We start from the raw sequence: 26,665 nt of genomic DNA on the forward strand, positions 1-26,665 counted from the left end.
TGCTCGACTCCTGGCAGCCAAGACTTAAGACTTGTTTCAAACTAAGATGGACTTTCTTGTACAGAACAATGGGAGTTTTCTCAAAATGGGATTAAAAGGAAGATTAATGCAAAATGTGACAGAAACATTAATGTTCAAAACATCAACTTCAACCGCTGAATCTTCACCTGTACAACTCTGCCAAGCAAAGCCAGTCACTAAAGAACCACCCTCCTTTCTGCTAACTGGGTGAATTTATGATTAGAACTGGCTTTCAGAACCAAATGCAATTTTAAATTGAGCACCACTTTTAGCAGCTGCTTCGTGGTGACAGCCTCGACTAATTCTATTTGATTCACTCAAATGCTGCATGCTTCCTCTGCCAACTCCAGTTCCACCTTCCACCACGTTTATTTCACTGCTTTGTCTTTATATGTTTTGTGTGTATTGTGACGTTATTGAGTCAGTCTTTGTTAGTACTTGTAGTTATAATTGTTTTTACATACACAGTCTCCTGATTCAGTCTTACTCTCACTCAATTTTTGCATGTACCGGTTGCTTGTTTCACTGCTTTCTACCCTGAAAACAAATTCATTCTTTTTCAAAATTTGTGTGCAAAGGTAAATACTGTTGCCTGATCATTAGTATGGTTCTATTATGCAGAATATTAAATTATATCGTTGCACAAATAATTAGAGGGTTGCATGTCATTGTTCTGACTGAACACCATATATCCCAAACAGAGCTAAATTTTCCCTGCGACCCCTCTGAGTGGATATGGAACAGCAGATGTTAAGGGAAAAGTGTTGTTCATTCAGCAACATTGCTCAAACAAACGAACAGATAGATAGAAGTCTCTTACTGTTGCAAGGTCTACCAGCTACACATCAGGCCAGCAGTGATGCATGAGGATATACATGAGAGAAGTGCTGTGGTTGGTTGTTACCTGGAATGGGGATAACAGGAATTGTCTCATTGGGTACCACTCTGGGTGAACTGCTGTCTTCCACATAGAAATGGGCTGTCTGGAAACAGCGCCTGCCAGAAAAAGAGAGACAGAGATATTACACTTTCAGGATGTGTTTTATTTCCGTAGAGGGTTTTAAAAACTCTTGTGACAAATTCATGCCATGACTATATTGTATTGTGAGGTCGAAACACAGAAGATGCATTCTGTTGAACTGAATTTGGAGGAAAAAATCTTTGGATTCTTTATGGTCATCAGTGTCACTCAATCCATTGTGTGCTGTCACTTGTTCAACAGTCCATTTGGACTGTGTATGCCTTTTTTATATCAACCATTACTCATTCATTCATGATTTGCTTTACATTTTCTACCTAACTTGTTAATGCTAACTCCGCTGCTGTTCTGGGGAGGATGTAGATTCCAGTGATAACATGAGGTCACTGTCTGCCTCTGCTTGGATGTTCACACCTATGCCCTAGCTTCCACATCCTTCATGCATGGACTCTGCCCAACCAGTATGGATTGCTACTGCAGCAACAAGGATCTGATCCCACACCTACTTCCCTTTCACAAACGTGGCAAATTGTGTTCAGTGGAATGCACAATCTAGCTGGAAGTGCCAGTGTAGGAAATTGAGCCATTTAAACAAAGCAAACCTCTGAATGTAAACAAACCATTGGTTTTGATTGTATTGGGACGAAAGAGCAGGTTCAGCCTGGGCCTCAGTCCTATGAAAATCACACCTTCGAGGCTATATCGGCCAGTGAGCTTCAGCTAGGCAGTACAAAGAGTTTCATCCACTCATATGCATTTAATCTTTGCGAGAGAGAGAGAAAAAGTTAGCATGTGTGTGTGTATGTGTGTGTGTGTGTGTGTGTGTGTGATAGAGAGAGAGAGAGCGAGAGAGAGAGAATACTGATTTGATAATGGCAGTCAGCAGCTGATAGTCGTCCCAACCTCAAAATACATACAGATGGCAGATATGGACTTTGAACTTCACACGCATGGTGCACGCACACTCACACACATGCAAACAATTACGTATACAACACAAACACACACACTACAGGCTTTTAAGCTTGTCAAGGCTGTGACTTCCTATGAGCAACGTCACATTTACCTTCTGGTTTTATAGCAAAGTGACTTTTCCAATTTCAAAGCATTATGTGTACTGCTGACACACATACACACACCCACACAAACACACACACATGCATCATCATCTGCATCAGACATTTAGAGACAAGTTACAGTTAAGATAGAGCAGAAAGAAGTGGAAGAGGTGTCACATGTCTTCTCTATTGAAAAATACTGAAAAAAGTGAAAACAAATCCAGAGACAGAGAGCATGAACAAGGTAGACTAGCTACGTTTACATCATACTGTCCGGATTTTAATACTTCACAAACAAATTAAGACAGAAGATTAGGTATGTTCCTATTAACGAAACAAACAGCCTGTCTTACATTTACACAGAGAGACAAGAACTAAACTTTTTAACTTTTAAAACATTTTTTTTTGTTACCATCCAAACCAAACTATTTATCTGTTGAGACTGATCCAGTCTGAGAGGAAGTCTTGGGTTTTAAATTTCCATTGACAAAAGCAGTGAGTGTGTCTTGAAATGTTACTTCTGTCTTCTGAATGGTTCAGTGCACGTCAAGAGGGGGTTATATTTTAAAAGCCTTCATCAGCTGACCAGATACTTCACTAAACACTACACACATCCTTTGCAATAACATCTTGATTACACCAGATGGTTGTTCCATGTTCTCCAAATGTAATCTGAGCATAACTCATATGACTGAATGATGTTCAATGGGTACATCAAAAACCTGAATGGAAATGCTTTTCTCTTGACTAACAGATGAGACAGCACTGCATCAGCTGTTCGTTTACAGTTCCCTGACGTGTAACCTCTATGGTTGTGTGAATAATGAAGCTGCAAAAGCTCTCAGGGAGGAGGTAAGATTTGATGTTTAGGCATACAAAGTGTGTGATTTTGACATAGGTCACTGTTGTTCCAGCCTGTCTCACCATGACCACAACCTTACGCTAAGTGGTCTTAGTGGCCTAATCTTAAAACCAAACCAAACCTTAAACATATGGCGAAGGATCAGAAAATGCAAATATGAATGGATTTTGTCAGCAATCATATTCCTTAGTTTAGAAGGCACTATTAAATGTCCTGTGTTGTTGTTAAGGTATGAGGACTTGTTGGGCATGTTGTGTGGCCAACAGGGGCACCAGATGAGAAAACTGTCACGTGGGTGATTTTGAAAAGCAATAACAACGCATCTGTTGCAGATGAGGGCTGCTGGTAAACAGATTTCCAAATTAATATAAGACTGTAGAGCATCACTACATCACTGCTACCCACTCTTACATGCTTCCATTTCAGCAAGAAGTTACAGAATTAAAAATACAGAATCAAAAGAGGCTGTAACACACTGTATATTCTATAGTAGTGGAACAGTCATGATTTCACTAATCGGAAACACAGAAACATTACTGGTGCTCTTGTAATGATGTTATCCTGTGCCTTCTTTTCATTTGGAAGCATACACTCATTTGCATTGCTGTTTGTGCATTTTAAACAAAACACACCTACTGAGCTACACACTTCAGTCACATGAAAAGGTGTTGAAAAGAAGGACTGCCATATGGCTTGTGTCAAACACATACATATGTTCATGAACTAAACCTGCTGACAGTGTAGATAAGGACTCTCTTTATCTACTATTACAACTTCCAGTGACAACAACAGTTACTCAACACCCACTGCATCGACAGTATGTGTGTGTGCGTGTATGCGTGTGTGTCCAGACCCTCCCTACCTGTATCTGATACAGAGCAGAGAGCAGAGAGCATTCATCCTGGTGAACAAGCCGAGGACAGAGAGCAGATGGACTGCTGCATGCTGCTGCTGACATGAACTGAGAGCTAGTGCAGGGTCGGAGGGACAGAAGGAGGGAAGACAGAGGGAGGGAGGACGGCTTTCCTAACAAGGCATGAAGGGGGTTGTTCCCTGTCTGCGACACCAACACACACACACACACACACACACACACACACACACACACAATCACACACACACGCGGGTCAATCCCGAGCCACTTCCTGGTGTGAGACTGCTGGTGTCATGATGCATTCAAATGACATGGGACAAAGTTGACGGACTCATGCTGTGGTTCAAGAAACTTATTTACAAACCGACAGAAAGTCACAGTTCTTTACTTTGTTTGCTTCTGATTATCTTTTTCAAACGTTGGATTTTGGACCTTTGGATCATATATTTAGTGATGCTCTTCAGTTTCGTAGAACCAAACCAAACTTTTCAACTACAACCTCAGTAGATCAATACGTCAGTAGGTCCTTGTGCTCAATTTTATTCATTGCCATTGCCAACATGATACTATTATATTGTTATAATTAAGTATTATAATGTAAGGTAAACATTCTTTCCTTTTTTTTAAAGAGGCTTTTACTTACCTCTTTCCCATAAGCAGCAGACCAACAGAATGTGTAACGAGAATGATACTGGAGGACCAATAGGACTGCAGTGTGGGTGGAGTGTGTGTGGACCACTGGGTTGTGACCTAAGATTTGCTCTACAATAGGATTAAATACCGCAACACACACCCAGCACCTATTGGTGGGCCTCTGGGTGTTTCTCAGCAGTGCATACCAGATTTCTCAATAAGAAAGCTGAAAGCTAAACCGGATTGCTGTTTTGTTTTTTCTTTACAAACTTGTTAGGCATGTCAGGCACCAAGTTTAATCATTGTGTCAGTATTGCTTGATATAATGTTCTGTCTTTCTTCACATACCACCAACGATGTGCTATGTGTTTTGGATTTCAATAAAGGACAATGCTGCTATTTTCCAACTGGATGCTTGTATTTCTATTATAATGACTGTACTTTCCACAAGGAGATGTTAGAAACTGATGTATAAATCAAACAGTTGTTATAGTGAAAACCTTTCAAGATACTAATAATGAAATCAGAAGGCTGCTCTTTGGTATGAACCATACCGCAAATATTAGGTAATATTCTGCTAATAAACAATTTACAGTTATGAATATGAAATATGTATGCATGCCTTTCCATTATGCAAATTATTATTGTATTATTATACAATATGCAAATATATAAATGTTGAATACCCAACCTCAAAGTCTGTGTCAAACTATCTTTTGCTAGAGAGAGCAAAAACATATGTGCATCACTCAAACACTTTTGTAAATGTATTTATTTATTGTTTTAGGCAATATTAAGATCATTGTTTCAAGGTGAGTGTTAACGTGGGGAGTCCCAGGTATTTAACCTCTGTGGGATTGTTATCAAGGTCATGACCTGCACCTTGATAAGGACACCTCAGATTAACAGACTGAACAAACAGCTGATCAGCTGATACTGTAGCCTGTATATAGCCTATATTTACTGTATGTACATGAGACAAGTACAGCATTTTAACTTGTTTTTAACATAGTTAAAAGTGCCACTAATAGTTTTGGTGCAGGTCAGACATCAGATGTCATGTTGCTACATCTCCTACATCGTAGGTCAATTAAACTATGTACATTGTCACAAATTGGTGAAAGTCGTAACAGGGTGTATCAAATGTTGTACATGTGTAATTCTTCACTGGTTTCATTGCCAGAAAATATTAGTAAATCCTAACAGATTAACACCATTCACAGAAACTATTTCATGAGATATTCAAATCATATCTGGAATTGGTTTTGTCTCTGCATTAAATGGAAATTATTTCTGAAAAGATAAATGCAGCTAATTCTTGGGTGTGATTTGAATCCCTAAGAAGCTCATTAACTGTGCTAAATATTATCTTGAAAACTTGTTTTCTCCTCATAATAGGCCACCCTGGAGGTTTCAGGTAATAATCCTCATTAAGCTTAACACAACAAAAGATTTGGCATCCTCTGACACCATCACTCAGAGATTCACACTAAACGACTACCAGTGACTCAACCTGCCATGAACTGTGCAGGAAGAGTATATTGTGCTGGAAAAATGAAGAATGGAATAAATTAGCATTAGAATAGAGCCCAACCTTCTATATTTACAGTGTAAGAATAAGTTTACAAGTTGTAAACACAGAGTTTGATGATGTAGCACTCAGCTCAAGCTTCAAACACAAACTAGAGAACACAAGCGTATACACTGTGCACCATTTATCTATTCAAGTTTTAATACTCTTTAATGATGCCAAGCGTTGTTCACATTTACAGACCTTCATTTAAAATTTTACATAGAGATGCCAATGAATACAGTCTGTTGACTGCATTTTGCAGAAATGTGTATAAAATGATGCACAGCACATCTAGAATATTTTCATCTGATTGAGTCATGTAGGAAGTGCTGTGTTGCTTTCAATAAGCGTTAGAAATAGCAGATTCTATGTATCATTGTATGTGATTCTTTGATACAGTGTAAGGAAGCAGCTGGAAAGAGGGCACATTTAAAGGTTAAATCCAGAGTTAAAGAGTGCTGATGCAGGTATGGGTATCATACCAAGAGTCCTGCACAGCACCACCACGAGCAAGCAATTCCAGCAGAGTTGCTGGGAGGGGAAAACCTTGATGATGATATAGAGAGCAGCTGTGCGCTTTCTTCCAGCCTCTTTCCACGAGCTTCTGTGTGAGTGTTTCTTTTATCGCTCTTTCCAAAAAGTTGAAACATACCAATGAGGATATCTCATAATTCTAAGATAAACTGAGACCTATGTCCGTCAGCATAGAGCCATTTGAACACTTCTTACTATTTTAGCCAACAACTTGTAGTAGTCATGATTATTTTGTTAGCATTCAGCAACTCCAGTTCCCTTCTTAAGAACTCTTTGAGGTACAGATGCAAATGAAACAGAGTACACACACACACCAATGGGGAGAATGACAGCAAATTGTCTCTGCAAGCCATGACAGAGCAGGAACACTGTGCAGGCTGATCCTGTGTACATCAAGCATTTGCCTCTCTATTTGACTGAAGCAATACAACGACACATTAGTGGTGTGCGTGAGCAGCCAAATGCTCACTCACTCTACTGCTGGCGTCCATGTTTTATCCTCCTTGGTGTCTCTAATGTACCATGCCTGATAAAAGCAGCATCATATTTGCATGCTTCCAGTCAACCTTTAAGCAACCACCAACACAAGAGCAGTAAGTAGTGGTGTTGTTGTACCCACCTCCAGTAGACGAGTACAGCCAGCAGGAGAATGATGCAGAGGAAAGTCAGAGCTGAAACCACCCCCAAAGGTACCAGCCACTCCACACGTCCCAGCCCCGCCCCAAACCCAGGCCTCGTCTGGTGGGTCAGGTTGGTCATTGCACTGGGGCGGTCTGGTAGAAAAAGAGGGAGAAATTAATGAGGTGAACAAATCCACAAATCCTCAGAATGGTAAAAGAGCAAAACCGAGTAGCAATGCCATTTCTTACTATATGTAGAAATCAGGATTGGATTAGAGTGAAAGTAATAAATCAGTAACTACAAATAAGAGGGAAGAAAATGAGCAGGAATGACAGAGCTAGTGTTAGTACTAGCATCTTTGTCTTGGATCATACATGGTCAATGTTTTGTTCTTTTGTATATTGGCCTTCACCTAACAAGACAAATAAATGAAAGCCTGTACCATTTATCTCTCATCACAGAACCAAGGATATTGACAAGAAAGTAATGGATCTATCTGGTGATATATTCTTGCATCAATCGACATGGCACTTCAGATTTTGGTTAATACTTGGCCCCAGAGCACATGCACTTAAATTGGTGAAATTCTGTCTGCTGGGTTGTGAGATACACACTTTTGGTATTTATGGCACCCCAGTGGACCCAGCTCAAAATGCTTCAGTAGACATAATCCCAAACACAGCCTGAAGACAGGTCCCAAGATTTATGATGATTGGACAAATTGTTAATGACTTATGGTAATTTTCCTGCAATGCCCCGTCCCTTGCAGAGTTTATTAGTTGTGTTTTCTTACTGACCTTGCTCATTTATAATAGAAATGTGTATCTCAGTCCCACAAGAACTCCCATTTTGGTGCTCTATTCATATGCCATTCTATTCTATTCTTCTATTCGAGTTTTCTTTTTTTTTTAATTCAGTGGGGCTGAAAATCCGTCATGGCAATCTGAGCCACTGGGGTAGAAAAATAACAACAACAACAAAAACAATACTAATAATAACAGAAACAGTGAACAAGCACAATCACAGTATGGTTCTGCTCCTTTGGGGCTTGAACCCCAAGTATAGCCACGAGCAGTGATTCGTAGTGTTGTGATGTTCACGAACGTACTGGTTCTTTTGAACGGCTCGTTAACATGAATGATGTGAACTGAGTTGCAGCTGGGAACCGTTTTTTTTTCTTTTTTTCCCAGTTGCATGGGGAGGAGCGCTGCCCAGCTGTGCGGTGCTTATTAGATATGCAAATAGCATCACGTTGTGCACGCTGCCTTCATGCGAGTGCACCAGTAACAACAAAAAACAACAACAACAACAACAACACAGAAACACGTGAATGCCCCCCCTGCCTTGGAGAGCCCCAGCAGTGGCAGCGAGCAGTCTAAATGAGGAGGAGGAGAGTCAGTCAGTCGTCGTCGACAAAAGGAGCCAATTAAGGAAACAAAGCAGCATTTGGATGCACTTTTCTCTCGTGGCAGACAGTAAGGCTAAATGCAGTATTTGTCAAAAAAATATTTCTTTTAAGTCAGGCTCCACAAATAATTTGCACAGACAACTGAAAACTCAACATTCAACAGTAAAAGTGGCAGAGGTGAGAAGAGAGCCAGATGACTCAGATAATAGTGACAATGAAGTCTCTGAAAATGCCACCAGTCTTTTGAACAGTTTGTTTGTATGTTTTGTTGTTCTGTATTATTGACAACGTTCTTGTGTGGAAATGTTTGCACTAAAAGCTGTTTTGCAGAGAAATTCATTGTAGCCTGCTTTGTTTTTTAATGTTTATACGTGTTCAAGTCATGGTTTACATACATACACAGAATTAGTACAAAGGGTAATTCATGTCACTGTCAAAGCAGAGTGATATGGCGCCACCCTGTGGAATATTTACAATCAATCCAGGTCAGACTTTAAAATCTAATCCACATATGTCAAATAAGGTTATAATCAATATTTCACAATAATTCATAATGGTAGGATATCTAGTGATTATTTCCAAGATAAAACGAGTTAAGGCCAGACTGGCTTCTTAAAACCTAATAAATATAAAAATGAGCCAGTTTTTTGAACGGCTCTTTGAAAGGAACAGCTCACCAAGATCCGGCTCCCCTCAAAGAGCCATAAATCCCATCTCTAGTGAATTGTGGGTTCAAGCTCTTTTGACTGCAACAGAAGGAAGCTGATCAATCAGCCAAAATTAAAGCTGCAAGCAGCAACAAGGTCAGTTCAGCTAGTTTGATTCTGTTTATACAAAAAGTGAGACCTATCACACACTTTCACATCACAAAGCCTGCAGGATTTTAATAATGTACAATATAAAAGGCTTGAACCCTTATTATGTCCCATCCTCTTTAAAGGAACAGTCTGACATTTAAGTAAATACCTTTTGACAGCTTTAGAGTTGGAAGAACGGAGCTGGGCTGGCAGTTTCCAGTCTGCAGTTTCTTGCTCATAGTACCCAATTGCACCAGCAGGCTTACTTATGGTTCCTAAAGTCTCCAAAAGCAGATTGGGAGCCACAGCCTTTAGCTATCAAGCTCCTGTGGAAACATCCTTGCTACCTTTAAGACTTGGCTAAAAACTTTCCTTTAACTTACAGGTAGGGCTGGCTCAGGCTTGCCTTGGACAATCCCCTAGTTATGCTGCTATAGGTTTAGACTGCTGGGGGACTTGACATGATACACTGAGCTCCTCTCTCCTCTCCTCTCTCTCCATCTGTACGCATTCATGTCCCATTAACACATGCTACTGACTTCTTCCCCCAGAGTCTTTGCACTTTCTTGTCTCGCAGGTTCCCATGGATCATGGCCCGACCTGGAGTGTGGATTGTGGTTGTGGCTCCTGTTGTGGTCCTGCTTGACACCCACTGCCGATGTTATTACATAAGTCATATTTCTATTATTCTATGTTATTATTCTATTCTACGTATATTACTACATACATATACTATCATTCATACAGTATAACCTATACATACACACACTGTAGAGTGAAGAGTTGTTTCTATAAGTTGACTTAAAATGACCTGTACAGCTATGTTCTGAGCTTGTTTCCCTTTTTGTTGATTTTTTTTTTCTCATTTTTTTTACTGGGTGTAGTAAGTCTCTGTATGAAGAAAACATTCTCATTCTTGATCCTGGCTACCAGCAGAAGCACGTTTAGGACCTGGCTATTGTAGCCTTGGGTTATTTTTCTTGAGACACTTTTTTCAACTGTCAAAATATTTAATTCGAACACAGTGTTACCGACTTGGTGACTTTCTTGCCAGACTTAGCATCCTTTCAGACCCTCTTAGAATACAAATACTGAAGTGGTTTGAAGTGGACTGTATAATATAAAAGGAAAAAATTGCCCCGCCATTTACAATGGTAAAAGCAGTCCAGCACAACATTAACTACACTAGCTACAGCTATAAGGCTGTAATTGGTCCATTGTTTTTCAAACCAGTGAAATTAGCCACCAGTAAGCATAAATCAGAACAAACATGATTTCTATTTCCAGGTCTTTGAAACAAACCACAGAATTGGGCTTCTCAAAAATGGTAGTACCCATAAATTCACTATCTTACTTCACTGACAGGTTGCTATATACTAGTCCAAGAATACAATTCACAAAGGACGTGAGGAGCTAACTAACAGCTAACAGGTAGCAAAAAATAAAGCAAATTGTGGATCTTGGTGAGGCAGGCCCTGAAATGTTTGGAATCTTGCTTTGTCCATGTTAGGATTCCTAATTTTGCATTGGCATTGGCAGAAGCATTCCAAAGTTTGACTGATGTCCGTTGGAACTTGTCTTGTTTAATTTCCTGTTCATGTTTCTGTTCAGTACATAGCGCAGACTTCATTAGAATTTGTCTATCGTGTGGAATTGGGACACAGCTTAAGTGCTAAGCTAGGCAAAAAACATTCTGGACCTACTGTATCTTTGTACGGCACACACAATGATGAAACAAATCAATATCTCATGCTGGGTAAGACAGCAAACAAGCACGTATCCCAAAACTTTATCTTCATTTAACTAAAAAACTAAATGCTGCAGCAAATATAAACCATCACATAAAACAAACGAAAACAGATCAGTCCCTGCTCTAAACCCTGCACACTCTGTACACTCTTTGAGGACGTGTATAGCCAGATAACTACATCAAACCACGCACACAGCTCTGGATAATTTGGGTAATTTGTCAAATCCAATTTGCTTTTCAGTCCCTTAATCACCACCACCACCATCATCATCACCACCTACCCAGTTCAGCTGCTGCAGCCGTGACGTTGCTGGAGCTGACGCCGGCCCCCATGGCCTTCAGTCTGCAGCTTTGCCTGGAGCAGATTGTTACATTAGAGCGGGCCCCTGCACTGCACCACAGCTGGCTCGCATCGCCACTAACTCTGGATTCCCTTCCTTACATCCACACACACTCACACACAGAGACATGCACAGTGTACACAGAGAAACCCAGAGATGCTGCCTGCCTCGGTTCCCCTCTCTTTTCGTTCTGCTTTTCTCTTACGATTATGGCGGTCTGCCAAAAATAAATAAATAAATAAAGCTTTGCCAGCAGCATGCGAACGCACACACGTCACACACACACACACACACACACACACACACACACACACACACACAAACAGTCAGTAATGTGCAGTGAGATGCATACTGTACAGGCACTAACACACCAAACACACACATGTAACTATAAATGGAGCAGAGGCTTTTTTTTCCTCCCCTGCAGCTGAGTCTAGCCTGCAAGCTTCATCTCCTCTCACCATGTCTAAAAGTAGGCCAGCACTCAAATCAGAGCAAGAAGAGAGGGAGAGCAGGGAAAAGGATGGGGGGTGGGGGTGGGGGGGTGCTGGAGGAGTGAGAGCGAGTGAGGGGGGTGGTCAGTTGCACAGGCTGGTGAATCAGGGTTCCCACCGTGTGGTCCCAATAAAACTGCGTGTCTTCTGCCTTGACTTTCCACTATCACACCATTTATACTATGCTACTGAGGTGGGTTGATGGTACTGTTGGGAAAAGAATCTTTTACTGAGGTAAAAATATATTAGCAGAAAAATGTATATACGTATCTAAAGGAAAGTTGTTTCTGGCCGAAGCAAAACTAATTTGATTACTTTGTAAGGTTTGCTGGTCTAGCATTGCATTTATAAACTGATCATATTTGGTCTTTGGCACCACCTTTTGAAGGTGCTGTGTATGCCATCATTTTTAAAGTGCAGGGTAGTCAGACACGTCAAATTATCTTGAAAGAAAAGTACACACTTGGAGGAAGGTGGGGTGGTTGGATGGGTCAAGCACAAGACTTCTACATAGGAGACTGAGTTTTGTGTCCCACGTGAAACGTAAAGTGAACATTCATTTCATATGTAAGTGACGTAACGTAATGTATATAACAACATATGTCAGAAACGTGCCTCTTATAAGCCAAACTATGAACTATGACCCAACCAAGTAGTTTTGTTGCTTAATCCTAACCAAGAGGTTTTAGTGAAACTGTTTCACATTAACCACATGTTTATTATTGTTTTCAGCAAGCTTTATTTTGAAAGATTATCTTGACATTGTATATCTATTATTGTTAACTTGACTGCTGAGCACTGCACTTTGGAAAATGACACTAAAAATGTACCCTGTGTCTTTAAAAGTGATGCCAATATGTATGTGACAAGTTGGGAGTAAGAATTTTTAAGTTAAAAAACGTCGTACCACGTCATTTAATGATGTGGCCCATACACACTAAAATTCACACAGTAAATACAGAATGTCAGGAAACTCTGACACCTTTTTAAGTTAGCCTCTATTCCTTGAAAACTGGGATTTGTAGTTGTTTGTAGTTTATAGGCCAAAGAATGATGCTTTTGGATGCGAGCACTGAAACCGTGCACTCAGTTGAAAAACAGCATACAGTTACTTTTACTAAGTTGTGCAGCAACTTTTAAGTTTTTGCCCTTGAGTCCCTCCAGCTCAAACTGAATTAACTTTGCCAAATGTGCTTTGACAAAGAGACTGAGAAAGCCATTTCCGGGGAATATCAGAAGATTGCTTTTGTTCATAATAATGTCTGGTCTTGCGCTTAGACTGTTTCAGAGTACTTGAAATTGAACTGATGTCCCATGGTGTTGGCTTTGCTAATGCAGTGCCCTGCTGACAGTCTTTGCTGGGGGAAGGAGGGGGAGCAAAAGCATTAGGTCTGCTCTCAGCTCCTACTGGAACTCTGTTAACACTTTACTTCACTCGACATCACTGCAATTCATCCACTCTAACTCACTGCAATTCATCACCACTTAGCAGATTAAGACCTTTGGATATACAGGCCTTTATGGAGGAGCCGAGTTCCACTTCTTACCCTGCACTCTGTTTTGTTCAAGCTCCAAGACTTTTTTTTACGACAACTCTGAAACAGATGTTGTCAGTCATAGTCATTTCATATTTTGAAATGTTGACAAATGTTGACAAATTTCTACTTTAAAAATACTTAAAAAAAAAAAAAAAACACAAAACGGAATAGTACCTGGAGAAAGTGTCAGTCCTTTTGCTTGGGTGTTGCTTAACTATTGTATGTTTTCATAATCTTTACTCTCAGTTTTAATGAAAGAAACTACAAGATTAAATTTGGACCCAGTGCGGCTGTCATTTGTCAAGTGCCTTATTCAATACATTGCCAGAACTAGCTGATGCATTAGGTTTTTTTTCCACATCCCTCATTATCTTAATCTAAAAAACAACAACAACAACAAAAAACATGCATCACCATTGAGCTCACACCTCCAGGGAATGAGACACTGAACTTGTGATCAAGGCAGCCACATCTCAACAACAGTGAAATGTGAACATTATGTGTCTCAATAAAAACAGGGTTTGTCTCCCTCATCATGCATCAGTGGTATTATTACTTACTAATTTAATTTATTTGAACAAAAAAAGACCCCAGGTGTCACCTTGCCATGCTGAGGGTATACACAATTTCAATTCATCCAACACGTAGATATATGACCATTCTGTCAGTGGTCAACATAACCTTCATTTAAGAGATTCTTCAGACATAAATATTAAATCTTTGGCGGAATTATTTTATATTTATAGATTCCTTCAAATTGTCTGCCCTGTTGCATCCTTGACAGGAGAGGGCTTCTAGAAACACCTTTTGGACAGACAAGTGGACCTTTTCCCATTGTTTTATTTTATGGTCATATCAGAGGATGAATGGGATTACTTACAGACAGATTGTGGACATTTGGAGGAAAAAACATTGTAGCATGTTTCTATACTTTTCTACTTAGGAAAGGGAAAGCTGTTAATTCTGTATTTCTGAAAATTGACCAAAATTCCACCATCATTTTTTCTACAAAATATTAACGCTAATTGATTGTCGACATGAGGCTTTATCACATAGTTGACTCACCAGTATGGAGAGAAAAAGGCCAGTGTTTCATGTCTCCCCCTGTTATGGGTCTGAGTGTCACTGCTGGGTCCTTGGGGCCAGAGAATGCTGCTTTTTCACTGGTTGCATCTGTGGTGGTAGTGGGGTTGGAGTCAAGTGGATTATGGGTATACACCAGGTGGCCTTCTACACCAGGCAGAATGTTAGTTGGATCTGGTTCTGTTTGTTTTTTCTCCCGTGCAGTGGGCTCCGGCGTCTCACTCGGCGTCTCATTCACCACTCCACTGTTGTCATTCCTCCCTGCCCCGCCCACACCTCCTGATCCCTTCTTGCTCTTCTTCTCATCTTTCTCTTCTTCTTCTTCTTCCTCTTCTTCCTTATCTTCTCCTTCCCTCTCTCCGTCCTCTCTTTGACCCTTGCTGTTTTCTCTGTCCTCACCCCCAGCTTCACTGTTATCTTTGGCTGTGGACATCATGACTGCAGAGGTACAGGTGGTGGCGTCTTTGGTGGGCTCAGTGGGTGCTGTGGTCTGGCGTGTGGAGGTGGGATTATGGGTTGGTGCTCTGCTTGGCCAAATAGAGCTAGGGAAGGAGGAAATGACACCGCCGCTGAAGCCCAGTCCGGCCAATAAAGTGCTGGTCACCACGGATGCCACCGTTGCTTGACTACCGCTGGAGGATGGGCCGATGCCAGTAGCCATAGAGACAAAGGAGAAGGGGATGCCCGAGGAGGTCCAAGTAGATGAACCAGAGGAGATGGGAGCCATGTCTGCAGAAGATGCTGGAGACAGCGTTGGCTAAGAAAGAAAGAAACAATTTACTGATTAGAATTACAATTAATTTGTTGTTTTTCCTTTTCACTCAACTTTCATATTATTGACTAACCACGACCCTACAAACAATCTGAGAGGGAAAGCTCACTCAGTTGAAGTACTCAAAATTCATGTGAAAATTGCCAGGTTTGAACATTTCTCTTGAGCTCTCTTATTTCATTCTTCACACAACTACTTCCAAGAAGTAGAGAAACCATCCCTCAACAGAGGAGATCTACGACACCACCTAGCCCCCACCTACAATGCTGTCCTTTCATTCCTTCCCAGGAGATGTAACAGCTTTTCACAATTGGCCTTGTGACAACTTCGACGACAGTCCTACGCTTGGCCCCAGGTGATTCCCATGACTCTAGGACTGCAGGTACGCATCCAGGAGCACTAACGACCCAGAGGTATCAATGATGTTGATAATGACCCGTCAGAGGTTAAATACCTCCCCACCAGTAAGTTAGAACTGAAGAAGACCTTTGGATGATTTTCAAGTTTCTACAACCATAACCATCCCCTATGTGACTGAGAATTTTGACAGACATACCACCATCACCTTTCCTGTATACAGGCTTAACACCAGAGTGTTTTAGAGTACCATGAGAGTGGCCAAAAGTGTGCTTTAGCATCCTTATGTGATGCTAAAGCCTTATGTGATTATGAAAGCAGGCTTTTTGAGAGTGGCCATTCAAAGCAACTATAAACACTTTTGCTTTTAAATGTGGTCGTATGACATGACAAACAAACTAATTCCTTGAGGAATCACACAGAAAGGCGTAATGTCAAACCTCAAAACCACTTTCTAATTGATTGAATTGATTGAAATGTGGACAAAATAAGAGCTAAAACAACAAATCTGATCATGAACAGACTTAAGTCTGAAGGATAGTTGTATTACTTTGGAGCAAACTGAAGCCTTAAGGTTTCACAGGTCGCAGTGGCTAGCAACCACTGATGCAGGGGATAGAACAATTTAATTCCACACATTTAAACCACTCCATTTTATACATTACATTTATAGATTAATGTAAAATGTTAAAATTTGTTCGGTGACAGACCAAAATCCAAAATGTTGCCTATGCTCATTGGCCTGCTCTATCACAGGCATTTCTGTTGTATTATCACTTTAGGTATATTTATGTAGCCTTTTGCCAGGAAGATTAAGACATACAATTAAGCAAAATAAAGGATCCAGAATTTAAATTATGTGTGCTGGGATTTTAATATAATTATGGTATCCTCAAGTTGTTTGACTTGATATTTGTCCCATAGGATTAGAGAAGTACAAAAATATTTCTATTTTGATGTATTTTTTTGCAAAAGAAAAAGCACATTGCAACTTCTTTTTTAATTAACAATTAAAATCCTGTTATCCTATTACCACTACTTCTTAATCTTGACTTTAATTCCTGTCCACGTAGGGAAGAATTATGCTAATACAAACACTGCTCTGTGCTGGATTAAAAATGAAGAGACACGTGGTTCACCTCTGCTTCACTTACCATTCCAGTTTTCACGATCCTCGTCCCCTCAAAGATCCTGGTAGTGTTTGCTGAAAGAGAAAAATGGGACAATCTACAGTTAGAACAGAAGAGACAACCAGGCAGACTTCAGTGGAAGGGGTGTCTATAAGACATCCACGAGTGCATTGTAAGCATATTAATCACAACATGATGCAAGGCGCTGAATACTTAATGAGGCAGCCAATAAACTGAATGTAGTTTAGATGAAATTAATGAATCTCACTGCATTTCGGCTGCCTTCTCCTAGTTTTTTCTTTCCACTGTTATTTTTGCTTGCAGCCTGCAGCTGTTGATGTGTGTTCACATAAATATTCTGAAGATAAAAGATTTTATATTATGATCAAAGGAATCCTAACTGTCAGATAATACGGTTTGCACAAAGACAATCGGTAAGGAATGTAGAGACAGGACTGAGCACAACAAAGAGATGCGTACCGATGCTCATATAGACATTTCTAGTGACATTAGAGATAATGTGGAAGCAATTCACGAACACTTAACATCTTAGAGTTGTGTGTGTGTGTTACCTCTGAAGAGCATGCTCTGACTGAAGTCACTGCGCATGTCATTCATGCAGACAGCCTGGACTCGAAACAGGTACAGCACATCTGGGGAGACGGGAGAAATGACGGCCTCCTGGACAACACACACAACATACGCACAAACAAAATCAGTAAAGTACTCTAAGTTTGGATCATGCTAATCTACTCACAGGACAGTGGGTTTATATTAACAGGACAGTGCGTAGATTCATATGTGCTTAAGGCATTTTGAAGCTTTGGAAGGAAGTTTTTGTATCTAGGGAACAAAAATCCCTTATTTAAGAGCCTTAGAACCAATATCTACCTTTCAAATGAAGATTCATACAAAATATGCATGCTGTAGTTAACTGTACACGATAGAAAAAAAATGAATTTGATTATTACCTCTTAGATACACAAGTGGGTTGAATTTTTTTTTTCAACAGAAACATTAGACCTTTTCATGTTGTAGGTTTCCTTAAGAATCTTGTCATTTTCATTTTCAATTCCTTTTTCATTACTGTATTACCCGATTATACCATATTTCCTCAAACATTGGCCGGGGCCTCAACCACAGACGGTACCAGGGCTTTACTTGTAGCAGGCCTATATTAAAGACAGGCCTTTATTTCCTTTTAATAACCTCTATTTGTTAGAGGTAATTCAATTTTGACCGTTAAATTTTGTTACAGCATTGTGATGTTAATAATCTGTTATATCCCCCATTCACAGCATTGGGTTTGACAAAATAATTTAAATTTTCCATAAAACATTTAGCCTAATAAATGATTTCAGATGTTCAAACACCATCATCATATTCTGGGTTATTAAATATTGATTCCACAGGCGGAATATTAATGAACACTGATGCAAATAACGAATAAATCAAATAAAAGCATTCTGCTTCTAGGTTACTATGCCTCTGAGCAGAATATTAATACAGAATGCAGGTTGTTGTTCAAGTGCAGGTGTTTGTTAAACAGGTAACAGGCTAGAAAACGCTGCTGCTCTGGCAGTAATAACTGTGTGTCCTTATTAGTATTTGCACAGTGCACATGTGTGAAGACACAAATTCATCAAATGTCTCTACAGCTGTTAAAGGCGACTGACAGCTGATCCAACTGTGAGACATGTCGCTTCATGTCACACTTGTTTCACATGTTTCTCTTTCTTCTCTCCTCATTTTCTTGCGACTCTCTATTCTTCATGCATCGTCAGTGAGGGATGCTAAGATGCAAGTGAGGATGGATGCAATTTTAGAGATTTGGGATGTACCCACGGACAGACAGAGACCCGCAGTGACTGCAATGGACCAATAATGCTTTAGATGAGTAATCCAGTACAAGAAGGAGGTGAAAATAGCTTGGATATATTGCTAAATGAATTAAAGGACAGTGATGGAAATGTACATTATGCTTAGTCACTGAGAGATTAGACTTTGTTTTTTTCATCAGGCCTGTACTTGGGGCCAATTTCATTTGTTCATGTCAACCACACTCCCAGCCGTTATTTGAGGAAATAATACATGTATTTCTAGTGGAAATTATGCGTATTAGTTATTCTGTCAGGTGTAGGCTCCAGTGAAAACATCCACACTGGGGGAAAGTGGATAACACTCACACGACACACCCATAAACACATACAGTAAACTTGAATCAAAATGTATGCACAACACAACATGAGGAGTCCTAAATTAAAAGTAAGAGTCAGATCAACCCCAAGAGTGCATACCAACAACCCATCTTGAGACCAAAACAGACTGGAGTGTTACAGCTTATAATGGCCAGTGAAGTCTAGTTTTCCCCTAGTTAAGTTACAGTGAAGGTCAACCAGGAAGGCGATCCCCCCATTCACTATCATATCTCTACAGCCTTTAATAGTCAGTATACTTCACATTCTTATTGCAGCTAAACCAGACAATGCACTACACTCTCTTTCTACGGTTCATCCTAAACCACTGGTGAGGAACCTTTTTCCTATCAGGGGCGTTTTAATTTTTATAACATCCTTCGAGGACCATACCTAATTATTGCACCCATTCATCAAGTTAACTGCGTCTGATGTCTCACTTGTTAGTGATAATGAAGCTAATCACAGCTGGTTCTCAAGGCTGGTGTTAGTTAGAGTTTTTGCAAGAGTCAGTTTTGAAAAGAGCTGCTCACAGTAGTAGGTCATTGCTTTGCAGCTCAATGATTTCATGTTGTAGATTGTCAGACACATCAGCTGGTTCCACATTAAGTGGTGCAGCAAATATGTTCAGTTCGGTTTACTTTTCACGTCCTGAACCCTCTCGTCAAAAGCCTGAATGCATTTTCAGACTCAGCAGCATATTCAGATGTCATAGCAGGCTTTTGTACTTGTAGAGTAGGAAAATACACAGTTTTAATCCTTTCCAGATGTAATTGCCAAAGCTTTTATTTCGCTTGAAATGATTTAACTTTTGAAAGCAGAGAGCTGAGAAGCTGGCTGGAGCTTGACGTTCAGGTCAGAGGTTCTTGGTATTGTCCACTAGGATGGCCAAATTCTTTGAGACAGACTTTTGAACTTTTAGACTTTTAGAACAGTTTTACTTGTCTGGTGCTAGCACTGCCACAGCTGCAACAAGGCCTCCTTCACAAATTCTCCTTCTGAATAAGGTTTCAGCCTTTAAGATATTAGCTCACTCACCACAAAACCTGCTGACATAACATTGTTTCTGTCAGAATACTGTCTTGTTGAAAGCTACTTACTTTACGTACTCAAACTCTGCTGAATGCATGGATGAATTTCTCCTTGCAACTCATCCAGTTTAACATGTTTTGAGCTGTAATGATGTTTGAGATTGGCCTTTTTCATCACCGCAAGCACATCCCCACAAACCAATTTAGCCACGCTGGCTTACCTTTTATTTCATCAACAAAATAGTCATTTGTCCATTTCTATTGGGGAGCCTGACACTTTGCACCTAGTTTTGTTTTCTGGACATGATGTATTGTCATGACATCAAAAAGTGCTGTATAGATATTTTTTTTTCGTATTTCTGAGTTACTTTTTTAAATTTATAGATTTCCTTATATGGTCTTGCCCAACAGTTTCCCACCTCTGACCTAACCCTTTTCAACCGAGCTGTTTGTTTCCTTATTTCCCCATGGTCACTCCCACATCATAATCCCCCTGTCAAATAGACAATAGAAGATGATCTGAAAGGTCCACTTTTTAGCTTTCAATCACACATCACTGTCTCCCTTGGCAGATGGAACTGGCTCAGGTAAAATCCCATACCCTAGTATGGCTCTTCAGTCAGTCTTCAGTGAAAAAGGTGGTTATACATATGGTTATATATGGGGAGATAGTAATGCGATAGTAATGTTGAAACCTCAGGCCTCAGAGTCTCTTTCTCATACTGTATACTGTTCCTGAGGTCAAGAATGATTGCTCTTTCACTGCCCTGAAATATTCCAGAAAAATTTCACTTATTTATTTATGTTTCTTAATCTTGAAATTGTTGTGTAATTTCTTTTTCCAATGTTTTTCTTGTAAAGTTCTGCATTTTTTCAGTGGAGCCATGGCTCCACTGCAAGCATGAATTAATAAAACCAAACCAAACCAAACCAAACCAAAAGAGGCTCAATGCGACAAGACTCCTCCTCGTGGAGTCAGGGTCTTGACTGGCAGCAAGGGACATCACAGCCTGTCTTCTTCAAGCCCATCTAGTCAACTCTATAAACTCACCATCTCTAAGTTACATAAAAAACACTAGATCGAACACTGGGGTATTTGCCATATTATTTGTCTTATATGTCTTATAAACTATCCTCCTATTGTGTAAAACCACTCTGTCAAACTTTCTAAACCAGTGCTGCTTTGAGGTCAGCACAATATAAAGATATAATATGTTATCACCTCTGCTCTCCATCTCAAGCATGTAAGGGGGGAAACTATAAGACTAATTTTAAAACCCACGAAAATTAATCCCAGTAGAGCCTTGTTTTAACAGTATATTAGACTCTGTGACTTTATTCTTCTATTGCTTCATTCTCTTTTGACAAGTTCATTACATTACTAAGGTGTCATTTTTTAATCAAGTCTGACAAATGTATTAGTCAGATTTCATAAGCTGTTGTATCACCACAGATGATCAGAATCACACTACAGTGTGCAAAGATACCACCAAATTACTATGTGCAATGTGAAAGGGTTTGCTGGGATTGACAAACATACCTAGAGCAATATACCTCAATGTTTTGGTTTTACAGCAAACAAATATTTCGATTCACTCTCAGTGTTCTCATCAACATGCTTTTAGCAGCAGCAGGCAGCTGTTTTTAACCACAAAGCTCTGATCACCCCACCACACACCCAAAGGCCACTCCAGTAGACTCGACAGATACAGTAAGCAACTAGCAGCTGAATATAGTGCAGCATTTAGCAAAAGCCAGAAATTTTTTTTCAGGGGTTTATGGTGACCAAAACCCTGTCATCCATACGCACAACCACATACACACACATACACACACACACACACACACACACACACACACACACACACACACACAGAGAGAGAGAGAGACCAGATTATTAAAACTCTGGAAAGAAGAATTAAGAACTCTTGACTTTTGTGACCCCTAAAGACATCGTGGCAAACAGCAATCCCTTCTGAACGAGCTGAATACAACACATAGACTCTATTAAAAACATGGCAAAACTCATAGAAATCTAGTCATTTAATATCACTTTAGACATTCTGTTTTAACCAGAAAGTGTATGCAGCTCGCGATCCCTCATTTATAACATGAGGCAATCTTGCAGATTCACCGCCAAATTAAACATGATGGACAGTATGTCATAGTTCAGGCTGTACCTCCTTCAAACTGAACCTCCACTGATGAGGCATTGATATACTTCCATTAAAATGATACACGTCGCACCTTAAACAAAAACAAGCACATATTTTTCATTTTGTAAGTTGAACTGGCTTAATTATATGTTTGTACATCTTTACTGTGAATTGCTTCACAACTCCTTTAGTCTGCATCACGAATTCAGAGGGAAAGTGGTCCTCTGTCAGATGTGGGTGTTGCTGTTCACACTGATGCTGTGGAGAATTCACGCTTCCAGCTGACTCCTGCTCTCATAAAGATGGGTGGCAAAGATTGAGTAAATCAAAAGGCTTCATGTAACATCTCAGGGCTTCAGTGTACAGTGGCGTCAACAGCATCTGATAAACTAACAGTGTCTGAATCTGGAATCACATCGCTCTGTCCTTGACAGTACAGATACACTCTTACAATACCATGTCTGTTATGTTATGTATAGATGAACATACATTATAGAAAAATATTATTCAAAAGGCCATATCATGTTTTGGGGTCGTTTCTCTGCCCTTTAGTGTTTTGTATAGCTCTTTTATGCATGAAAAGCGTCTACAAAGTTACAAAGCCCAGTGTCCACACCAAAGGGAGCCACAGAAATCGCTGTTCCTGAAGTGCTGCCCTCTCAGTAGTCCAGGGTTTTCTCTGTTACTTGTCTATGCCACTATGCAACACAGCACCAGCTCCTGCTCAGTGACCATCCTCCACCTAGCTGCCTGCTGCCTGCCGACTGTCTGCTGGTGCTATACAAAGGTGTGTAACGTAACGTTGTGAGCAAAGCAGCCAGTTTCTCTGTTGTTGGCCAAGACAGGTGTTAATCAACTCTCACCATATGAGGATGGATGCAGTATATTAACTTGGCTTTGTTTTTGATGAAAATGTGGTGGAAATGCTCCCACAACGACTGGAAAATGTGTGAGTTTTAACATTGTAAGTTTTGCAGTGTTTTATGTTGTTTAATTGTTTAGAACAATAAATTGCTATACTATTAATGTTTAACTAGCTGCTAGCATGTTGCACGGCTAATATGGCATACACAGACTGGGAGTGAAATTGGACTAATTATGTAATACTGGTTTGTTGTTTCTCAAATATAACATTTTGTCTACCATGTTGGTATACTGAGGGTTGACTAAATATTAGATACACCTCCTCATAACCTACAACTCAACAGCACCACAAATTCCATGCTCTAAAATTATTACAGAGTTGAAAAAAAAACAATCTCTAAAACAGTTTCAACAAAAACTGAAGATGATAACCTTCACAAGGCGATTTATTGCAGGACTGTTGGATTCCACTGCATTACTTTAAGCTAGATGTACCTAATAAATTGGCAACTGCGTGTATATTTCCATTTCCATTTCCATCTATACCCAAACCCCCACTCTCTACTCTTTGACAAATGTCAGTTCTGCCCTGTTGAATGCAATTAGGAACCTGTTTCCCTCCCCCCACCCCCACGTGGTATTGGCCGTAAAATAGTCCAGTCCAGAGCATTTTATGACACGGGGATTTTCCATTGATTGTGACAAGGGGGACGTGTGTGAGGGATTTGGGGGTCCCAAAGCCATATAAGTCCCTGTTGTGACCTAGATAGAGGTATCAAGGGAGGATATGAGGACTAAGAGCAAAATCAAAGGGTTTACAGAGAGAGGCAGGAAAAAATTGTGTGTTGGAAGGCGGATTGGGGGAAAAGACAGAGGGAGGAAAAGGAGAAAGGGCGAGGGAGAGTGAAGTAGATTTGAGAGGGAGGGATAGTCTCTTGAGTTAATGATGGGAGGATAAAACACTTCCCACCTCTCTCCCTCCATCTCTCATCATCACAGATTCCCAGGTCTGAAAGCTGATGCTGCTTCTACAGCCAGGGGGCACTCTGATCCCTTTTTTGCAGCTGTTCCTGTTTTCCCACAGAGCCACTGGCCCAAGGTCATGCTTTTTGCACAGGCTGGCAGCCCCGCACCCCCTCCAGCTTAGCATTAGTATTCTGGTAGCCGACCGACAGACCACAATGTAAGGGAATGAAACCTCCTGTCTGCTCCACAGCCTTCCCTCATAGCTCATTTTGGCTCCTGATGAGACCATTTGTAATGGAACTGATGGAGGATGTTACCTGGTTTGTGTGTGTGTGTTTGTGATCTAAAGCTTTTGTTCCCAAACAAATTAATAACTACTTCATAAAAACCTCTGCTGATCCATTTTCTCATTATAGGTGGTATTTTTCCAAAAGTGAGTGTGCATAAAACTCAGATTTTTAGTGATGCAATCAGTGCTTATTTAGTACATGTCAAAACAGTTTTGTTCCAAAACAAGTTTTTAGATTTTTCAAGCCCCTTGCAGTCATATTTTGATGATGTAAAAGCCTCTGTATTTCTGAAATAACACACCCATGCACAGACATACTACACACTTCCTTCCTCCCAGTGCAACTGTTTTTGATTGTCTGTTAATCCTAAACATTACTGTCATATTTTACAATTACAGCAAATGAAGTTGACTTTGGCTCTGTTCAAATCACAAACTCATGTGGACAGTGATATCTGCACACAAAGTATGTTCAAATAATGCAGTATATCTTTGTGGTATTAGAAATAACCACCAATTAATCAAGTTAACCAAATGACAGAAGGCCGGGGCAGTGAGTGGTGTATTTTCAGATTGCACTGCAGCAGCAGAGATGCACTGCAACTTGAGAAAACCGAAGCAAAAAAACAAAAAGCAAGCAAATTAAGAACACATCTTCATGCACAGCCATTAGAAACCACAGTGAGAGTACGAAAATGTGTTGCAAATACAGAAAACATAACCAACAACTGAAAGTGTTTTCACAGGACACTAAAAAGTGCTGAACATGGCTTTAACGTGCTTGTTGTTGCCATGGTTTATGACTCATTATTGAAACCAGGTCTGTGTATCATCCATTTATGTTTATGTATTTGGGTATTTATGACAGCTGTTAATCTTAACTACTGAGCTCATGTGTGTTGACAGATGGCCTGTAACCACATTAGACCATCAGACCAGGCGTTATTAGACCAGAAGTATCCAAGGTATAGGCTACAGTGGCATTGGAATAATGAGATTCAATGTTAAATATGCATACACATGACACATTCTCATATATTTTGAGGGGGAGGAGATTTCTTACTTGTATGTTGCCTTTGTGTGTGTGATGGTCTGTTTGCACAGTCGTGACATTAAGTTTTGTATTTTCTATCACTATGACAGAAAAACAAAAATCAGACTTGTTTTTGGTTTTCTTCTTTATTACACTACAAATTTCAAGATTAAAACAGCGTAGAAAATGCAAAATTATTTTACTTTTTGCTGGACTGGCTGAAACAACAGAATGAATGGATCATGCACAGCTCTTCGTTTTCACTTTGTCTGTGTTACTTGCAGCATTTCTGTTTCATTTGCTTGTGTTTTCTATCTGCTGCGTGAAAGGACAAACGGAGTCAAAAAGGTAATGGCCAGTAAATAGCAGCTACAGTTAGAAATATGGAGCACTTTGTTGCTCCATATGAGTGGGTGTGTGGTTGATCCTCAGATTTTTGGCTGATCTGGGATCTGGACTTTGATAAGACCCATTTGAATTGTTCGAGGCCTGGGCTTTTGTATCCAAGGATCAAAATGAAAGACATACATAATAAGAGGTCAGGGGGCACTATTAAGCACAATGGCTCATACTTTTAATCCCTTATAAAACAATTATAATAATCATCATTAATGCAAAATCAGAAGTATGGGGCTATTTTGTTTTTACCTCAGCTGAAGCCAGACTTTTAATTGAGACAGCCTATTACAGACAGGCATTTATATTAAATGTTCTCTGTTGGTAACCATGTTTTATAATATTTCTGTGTCCTTGTTCTTTTCTGATTTAACATTTACTATGTTTTATTGCTGTTGCTGAAGTTTATATGAACACAGCACTTACACAATTTGTTTCACATTAAAGTCCTGCCAGCTGTACAGGTGAAACAACACATGAAAGGTGAGACAAAACAGAACTTAATGTGTTGGGTGACATAACAGGATCAGCACAATGGGGCAAATCATGCACGGAGCACATACAATGACAAAAGCGAATAAATAAATAAGTAAAATCAAAGGTAGGAGGTCTTAATACAGCACATGCCACATGCACATTGACGGAGTTATTGGGTGCTAAATTCCTCATGCCACACTGGCCACTGAGCAATTACTTCATAGAGACTACACTTTAAGAAATTAGGGACAAAATCCACACTCATCGTTCTGTGCAAAACTTCATTCTAAAACTTAGATAAGATAAAAATATTCTTGTATCAGCTATCAGCTTTTATTTACTGCAGAAATAGAAGTGGCAACATTAAAACCCATGTTAGCAGCAGCAATGCTAACAGATCAATGCAGATTTAATATTTCATGGTATCAGAATC

At 39.9% G+C, this 26,665-nt stretch overlaps 1 protein-coding gene across 1 annotated transcript in view; it reads right to left on the reverse strand.

Annotated features, from left to right (window-relative positions):
- ptprga (protein tyrosine phosphatase receptor type Ga) overlaps positions 1-26,665 on the reverse strand; it is a 390,193-nt gene that overhangs the window by 27,008 nt on the left and 336,520 nt on the right. The window contains exons 10-14 of the mRNA XM_041954744.1: positions 17,398-17,506; positions 16,850-16,899; positions 14,549-15,323; positions 7,154-7,307; positions 926-1,017 (exon numbers count right to left, since the gene is read on the reverse strand). Coding sequence (XP_041810678.1) covers positions 926-1,017; positions 7,154-7,307; positions 14,549-15,323; positions 16,850-16,899; positions 17,398-17,506 — 1,180 coding nt within the window. The remainder of the gene's footprint in view (positions 1-925; positions 1,018-7,153; positions 7,308-14,548; positions 15,324-16,849; positions 16,900-17,397; positions 17,507-26,665) is intronic.

This window comes from Chelmon rostratus, chromosome 2 (assembly GCF_017976325.1).
Source record: "Chelmon rostratus isolate fCheRos1 chromosome 2, fCheRos1.pri, whole genome shotgun sequence".
Lineage (NCBI taxonomy): Eukaryota > Metazoa > Chordata > Actinopteri > Chaetodontiformes > Chaetodontidae > Chelmon > Chelmon rostratus.